The sequence below is a fragment of the Bidens hawaiensis genome, unplaced genomic scaffold (assembly GCF_021521415.1).
Source record: "Bidens hawaiensis isolate Kalapana, Puna unplaced genomic scaffold, B.hawaiensis_p1.1 tig00009543_1, whole genome shotgun sequence".
Lineage (NCBI taxonomy): Eukaryota > Viridiplantae > Streptophyta > Magnoliopsida > Asterales > Asteraceae > Bidens > Bidens hawaiensis.
Genome location: NW_027491711.1, coordinates 485,572 through 492,842, shown reverse-complemented (window position 1 = coordinate 492,842; position 7,271 = coordinate 485,572). Strand labels below are relative to the sequence as shown.

The 7,271-nt window shown below is 34.9% G+C and overlaps 1 protein-coding gene across 1 annotated transcript; it reads right to left on the bottom strand.

Annotated features, from left to right (window-relative positions):
- Positions 1-738: 738 nt before the first annotated feature.
- Positions 739-2,790, bottom strand: LOC143532804 (3-ketoacyl-CoA synthase 5-like). Its single transcript, XM_077027748.1, has 3 exons — positions 2,344-2,790; positions 1,555-1,898; positions 739-1,396 (listed from the first exon to the last, which is right to left on the bottom strand). Exons 1-3 carry the CDS (start codon positions 2,547-2,549, stop codon positions 1,284-1,286), a joined length of 663 nt encoding a protein of 220 aa, XP_076883863.1. The 5' UTR covers positions 2,550-2,790; the 3' UTR covers positions 739-1,283.
- Positions 2,791-7,271: the final 4,481 nt, after the last annotated feature.

Here is a 7,271-nt window from a genome sequence, read left to right as displayed (position 1 = left end):
CATACTGGTTGGACGATCATCAGTTGAAGAATCTTTTAAAGGTTTATGAGTGTTATTTTGTATAGGATTTGGATCAAATACAAATAAGTTTTATCGTAAAAAATGTACAAATAACTAGAGTAATTATATTAACAATAGAGCATTTATTATTACACCATAACTTTTGAACTATGATTAGAATAATTATTATTACACTACATTATTTTTTATAACACAATTGCATTTGTTCAAAATTGTAACTACCCTAGTTATTTTAGCATGTTAATTTTCTTTGTACTGGATCCCACCTCATTGTGTATATATGCGGTTGTCATCAATGCAGAGTTCCATGCTTTATAGCGGCTGGACTCCAATAGGGTTTCATGATCTCCAGAGAGATTCAATTAGGTGCTCGGGACGAAAAAGGTCACAACCATCGGTGACGGTCTTATTCCTAACTTGTTCCCGTAAAATGCTAGGTTTGTCGTCGGGTTTGGGTTTGTCACAGCGTGTTGTTTTATTGGCTTGCCTTGTTTTTCCCTAATAGCTACTGTTGGGAGACGGTGGCAGTCTGCCACGAGCTCCTCTCCTGTACCGTCAGCTACTTTCGCCACTAACATCTTTTGAACATGAGGACTAATGTCGTGGTCGCGTAGAACGATTTTTAGGTTAAAATAGTACAGATGGACTAATACTAATAGTATCTAATTAAAAAGTTTATCCTAAGACAATTAAATACTTATAGAACAAGGTGGTTAACTTAAGTAGATTAATATCATTCTATTATTTTCATACACCATAACCTTAAATAGTTTAATAATACCATAAATAATGTACGACTATACATTAGCAAACTAAAAACACAACATAACAAGAATGGTAGTAGCATTTACGTACTATCATCAATTAATTTAGACAGGATAGCAATTGATACTGTCAGCCCATGGGCCCTTATGGGCCTCATTAACAATAGGTCTATTACACTCCCATATCAAACTTGTACACTTGGGCCCAGTCCCCATCCCAAGCTGCAACACTCTCTCTCCAACCTTAACTCTCTCTTTTCCTTCCATGTAAGCTAACTCATACCACAATGAAGAAGATGATTGGTTCCCAAACCTATGCAATGTCATCAATGCAGCCTCTATCTCCTCTTCCTTTAACTTCATCTTCTTCCCGATTTCCATTATCACCGACTTCCCGGATGTTGGTAGACAATAATGTTGTACCACCTTCCTAAAATTAGGCACGTACAGTTCAACCGATTTATCAATAAATTTCCTTCGAATGATTGAAAACCCGTATCAAATTTTCTCTTCTAAGGGAAGTATATAAGACCCGAGTATTTGAAAGTTTGACCGTAGCAATTCTCCCGCGACATGCAACACATCTTTTCTAAGAGTAACCCCGGTGATACCTACATAGAGAACAAAATGGTTTGTAAATAACTTGTTATTTTAGAAAAAAAATTCAATGTTTAGATTTCATCGAAACAGAAGGCAAGCGGGCAACAAAATGAAAACCTAAAGGGCATGTCGGCTAATAATAATAAACTTATTATATATCCAATAATACCTTCGTCATCTTCTTCACGAATTGCGGAGTTATAAGCTTTGTCATCGAAGGCACCTTGTGTTCTTAAAGAGTATATTAATCGGTATTTGGATATCTTTTTAGCGGATGGGTTGTTAGTAAGGAGAACGGCTGCACTGCCTGATCGGAAGAGGCAATTTAAGACCATCATCGTTCGATTTTTTCCTGCATACCAGCCGTTGGATAAAAGTTCTGTGCTGAGGATTACGGCGTTGGAGTTTTTATGGACTTTTAAAAGGTTTGGCGCCATGTTAACTGCCATGGCACTCGCGCCACACCCCATACCGCTTATGCTGTAGCTCTTTACATCTTCTCGCATCGAGTACCTGAGTTAGCATAATCAAAAAATAATTATTTTAATATTTTTTTAACCAATTGTCTATCTGAGTATTATTATAAAAGTATAATGAGCCCTACAATCCATTTTTCTAGTTCTTGGACAAGAATTAGACATCAAGACAGCTACGAAAAACAATAGCCACAATGGTCATGTAATGACGTGGCATTTTTGAAGGCTAAAACCGGCTTATTGGTCTAATCAGCTAAAGGTAATGACAAACAAACGTAGCGAACGCAATCTCACTCATTGAGGTGAGATATATAGGGCAAGGCTTTTCTTTTTCCAAGAAGATAGAGAGGTCGCTCAAACTAAAAGTCTAGCAAAGCGAGTCATAACAACAATAAAACGATAAATACTAATAATAAAAGTGGTACCATATCAGTAACATAGAGTAATGCAAAAGGACACATGATAACCTCGGTTAACAGTACCTGTTGACAATGATAGCCGATAGCGACGGAGAAGGACAAAAGCCGCTGCAGTTGACTATGATAATGTCGATATCTCGAGGGTGGAGTTTGGTTTTGGTTTGAAGATCTTCAAAAACTGTGAAGAGAACTGTTTGAGCTTCTTGAATGGCGTCTTTATGAGTTGATCTTGGAGGTATATAGTGCAAAGCTGAAGGAATATATGTCATTTGACTTTGGCCCGAAGACACCAACACTTTAGACAAGAAATCAACACTTTCTTGATCAAGAGAGTGAACGATGCGTGAGTGTTCAAGGAAAGACGAAAAGGGTACTCTCCAATAGTTTGGTGGCTTAAAACATGAGTAGTCTACAAGATAGATTGGTGGAGAAGAAGACAAGAAGTATGTTTTGAACACAATCAATAAGATAATAGTGAAGAGTGCCAAAAATATTGGTTCTTGTAGTGGATTTGTGTTATGAAAAGTGTGGTTGAATAAGTTGACAAGGTGTTCCATTTGTTTTGTGACTTGTGAGATGATAACTATGAGTAAAGGTGGAATTATATAGAGTTATGCATGGGAGCAGAAGGATGAGAAAGGTGACCCATTATCAATGCTAGTTATGGCTTTATTATCTGGATAGTATCATCATCGATTATCCCCAAAAAGAGATAGATTTTATCTTAGAGTAACTGGACTCGTTATTATCTATTATTACTATTATCGTAATTGGCAATTCTGGTCCAATGACACATAAGTAATGGTTGAAGTATTAGATTTTTATGGTCTCAAGTTCAAAACTTGAATTAAAGGGGTTTTCTCATGGTGACGGGGCCCTCTTTATAGTGTTCCTAGGTAATCAGATATGGAACGTTAAAATCAGTATATATGGACGTTTGACATCATGTTTCAGGAGTCCCACTCGAAGAGGTATTTTCAAACGTTATAAAAAAATATATAGTATCTATTATGCATTTCTTTCTTAAAAAAAAGAAACAATATTTACTAAAATGGGTAAATCTGAAAAATATTTATTAAAAGGAGTTGTGTTAATCCTTTATTTTAAGTAGTATATTATAAATCGTTTTGTTTTTTATTGATATTTTGTTCTCTTTCTTCAATCTGTTCATTATTACTCTTTCTTAAATTTTTGGTAACATTTTTTTCTCGAGTAGCTCATGAAAAAGTTATAAATAAAAGAAATTATGATAGGTTAGTAAAAAAAAACATAAGAAGAAGAAGATTAAAGTAAAAAAATGATAATAGGTTGATTGAACAAAACAAATAAAAAGAAAATAATTATAATAAAGAAAAAGTTAATTTTAATAAATGTTTTTCAAATCACTCTTTCCTAAACATATTTGTTTCACCAGCATACATTAGAAAAAAAAAAGGAAAAAAAAAGAGCTCGCGTGGTTATTATCTTATCGAGTTATCGTTCATCTATCTCATGCAAGTGTTAATCATTTGTTGGTGTTTATGGACGGCAAGCTGGTCTATCTCATGCAAGTGTTAGATCATTTGTTGGTGTTTATGGACAACAAGCTGGTCTGTCTTCAACAACAAAAAGGCACCCATTAACAAGTTATTTTGGATGAGATCAAAGTCACGAGCTTTTAACGGGTCAAATTCAAAGCAAAATTGGAGTCTGTAACTAGAATGGACAGACTGTATATCTTTGATAATAGTTTATATATGAATTTGAAATTGTGTAAAGATTCACACTTATCATTTCAACCTCAAAGATGATTCTAGTGAAAAAAATCGTCTAGATTTAAAAAAAAATGGGGAAATGATAATGCTAAAAGCATGCATTAAATTGACTGATAGTAAATGAAAGCAGTTGGTAGCTTCTTTCAATTATGGCAGGCAGGGGTCAAGTCAATCGGTGCAGCAGCATTCATGATCAAGATTTGGGTAACTGGAAATCGACATTTCCCACACGTACTCTGAATCTTCCTGCTTTCAGTTTTCTAGAACAAGAAACAACTGTTTCAATTCTAAATTTTTATTCATGTGATGCAGATATAAAACATGTAAATGGTTTGCTTTGCTCTATAGTTATATGTTAATTGTTAAATGTTCTTTAATTTAGAGCACTTCTCAATTAAGTAGTCAATTGTCGACTGAAAGTCTGAGACCTTGTGCTTAAGCAGTGGAAGAGGTGCGAGTTTGGTTTATTCTAGCAGTTGTAGTTTGTTGGTTTTGTTTTCCCTGATATGGTCATGCATGGAACTACGCCTCTAAATATTAAAGCATTTATTAAAAACATCGAAAGTCAACTTTTAGTAATTAGAAAAAAGGTTGATAGATTTTACAATAACATCTACCAATCTTATTAAAGCAACACAATTTTCACATGTCATGTGCAAATTTTCATTTTTATAATTTATCCTTCATGAAGGATAAAATAAAAATTATGTTGTTAGCAAGAATCGAATTCACTACCTCGCTATTAAAATTTAAGTGGATTACCAACTCAACTATAATGAATTGACAACAATTTTTTTTTCTTAATTGATATAGATTCACAACCTTTCATTTTGATATCTTTTAAAATATAAATACAAGTAATTCTTACTAATCTATGGATTATAAGATATGTTATTATGCATATTATTAGATTTAACTTTTTTGTTTTATTTTTTTAACCACCTGTGTATCACACAGGCTATATCCTAGTTTATTAAATTAAATACACAAAAGTACAAATATTGTCTTATGTTTGTACGTAATTTCGCTCATTGTTCTTTATCTTCATAATTGATTTGTTTTATCCTTTACGTTTACAAATCCAATAGTGTATGCCCTTTAGCCCTAACCCAGTTAGTTTTTCTCGTCAAGTTAGGTCATATGCCTTGCACACGAGGGCAAATTATAAATTTTACCCACATTTTACAATTAAAATTAACTATATATATTATATATGTAAAAAGATAAACACCCCCTTCTTCTTCTTCTTCTTCTTCTTCTTCTTCTGCTTCTTGATGTAGATGTCGTGCTTTAATAATAAACAAGTATTTATTAAGTTTAAAAACCTATAACTAGTACGGGTAAGTAAGGTCATCTCCACAGAGAATCGGTAGAAAGCGCTAATCAAACTCATGACTTATTAATTATTAAACTAGGGCGGAGAAACGATTTCAAGCAAGCTTTTGAAAATGATTTAATTGTGAAATACTTTGGAAAACAAGTAACTTAATTTGTAAACACTTATGAGAAAAATAACCAACTCCATGTTTCAGGTTGCAAATCATATTGGATAAGTTAATTAAACCTATTCGGAAATCACTTTGTTTAAATAAATAATCAGAAGATTAAATATTTGACCTTACTGATTGTTAGAACTTAATCCGAACAATTGGTTTGGATGAATAAAAATCTAATTGATTGCCAAATTTAAGGTTTGATAAGTGCAATCGGCTTAATGGTTAAAGATAAACAGGTCAATGACTTTAAGAACCTAATCCTAAAAGTTGATGACCACAATCAATTAACTGATAAAACTTATAGCATTTAATTACGAAAAACTGTTCAACCACATAAACAAACATAAAGATTCAACTAACTGAATGATTAAACAAATCCAAATCCAAAGTAAAGGTTTAAATCAATAAACTCCAACTACAAACACAACCCTGCGCCCGGAGATGGTCACGCGCGGTTTAGCCTTGCATCTTGATCAAGGATGTCTCGATTCTTGGGTGGAAGGATGATAGCATGGTTGATTATGATGATTGAAAGGTGTTATGATCGTGGAGAATTGCTTCAGAATCATCCTTGGTGGCTATGGTATGAATAATCATCGTTATAGGGTTTAATCGGGCTTAAATATAGAAGAAAAACAAGAAAATTTGGTTTTCTCATTAGTTCTTTGAAGCCTAAGCCCTTTCTTTTCTAGTGTGCACTTTAGTTTTATTGCAGCTAGCGCACTTGACTTAGAAGATATAAAGGCCTTTCTCACCTGGTTAGTAAAGTCAAGTTTTTGGTCTTATCTTGCAGGTGACGACGACGTCGGGTTGACGGCAGAGAAGGATTGGGCATTCAGGCGAGCCGCCCAGTGGTGTGGTACATAGTGGGTTTAGTAGCCTACGGTTAGCCACTGTAGCTTATGGTGGGACCGTAGGCTACAGTGGTGTCTCACTACCTTATAGTGGCTACAGTGCTAAAATAACGTTTTCTTCGTAAAACCTTCGTTCCAACTCAGTTTTCTTCCCCGTTTTTGGCCACGTCTTTGTATTTTAATTCTCTATCACATCATATATCTTACTTTCATTTTCACTCCATCCTAAATGCTCCAAATTAGTTTCTTTAAGCTCTAATCACTTACAATCATAAAAGCAATGAAAGTACTTGCGTTCGATACGTATAAACAATTAAAGCACACCATATTGAGCACTTAGAACACGTTCTTTCACCCACACATCATCTCTCTCCCTACGTCCCTTCCTCACACCACCTCTCCCCCGACCCTCGCTAACCTCCCTCTCTGCCAGAGTCTATTGTTAAATCCAACCACCCGATTTTGTTTGGAGTGGTCGTAGTGTACTATCAAGCGGCTCGAGACAACCGTTCATGAGTCCTTCGTATTGGATTCTTCCTAAAGGCACCCGATTTTGGTGTCCTAAAGGCACCAATGGTTACAGTCGAAAGTATCCCTCATAGTTGTCGGTTGGCTTTCTTGCAATCGTTGTTAACAACACTCCATAAAGTTGTTGCTCAACCAAGTTCTGTTGATGTGTGGGTTAGGCTGCTACTTCTTTCTCATTGCACTTTACAGGTATTCAGCCCAAAAATAGCCAGGATAGCAGGTTCAGGAATAGGAAAGCCTTGCAGCATCGTTCAATAATTAGTTCTTTAGTCACATGGGGAAAAGTTGTTAAATGGTTCTGGTTCGGGTTCCTTAGACCAAGGTGACAGGGATATTCAAAAGTAGGGGATCTTATAAAC

Bases quoted from the DNA above. Each gene is read 5' to 3' on its own strand.
- LOC143532804 (XM_077027748.1), bottom strand. From the start codon at position 2,549: ATGACATATATTCCTTCAGCTTTGCACTATATACCTCCAAGATCAACT. The intron at 1,899-2,343 runs GTACTGTTAACC...ATGCTAACTCAG, and splicing joins TCGGCTATCATTGTCAACAG to GTACTCGATGCGAGAAGATG. The intron at 1,397-1,554 runs GTATTATTGGAT...TTCTCTATGTAG, and splicing joins TCGTGAAGAAGATGACGAAG to GTATCACCGGGGTTACTCTT.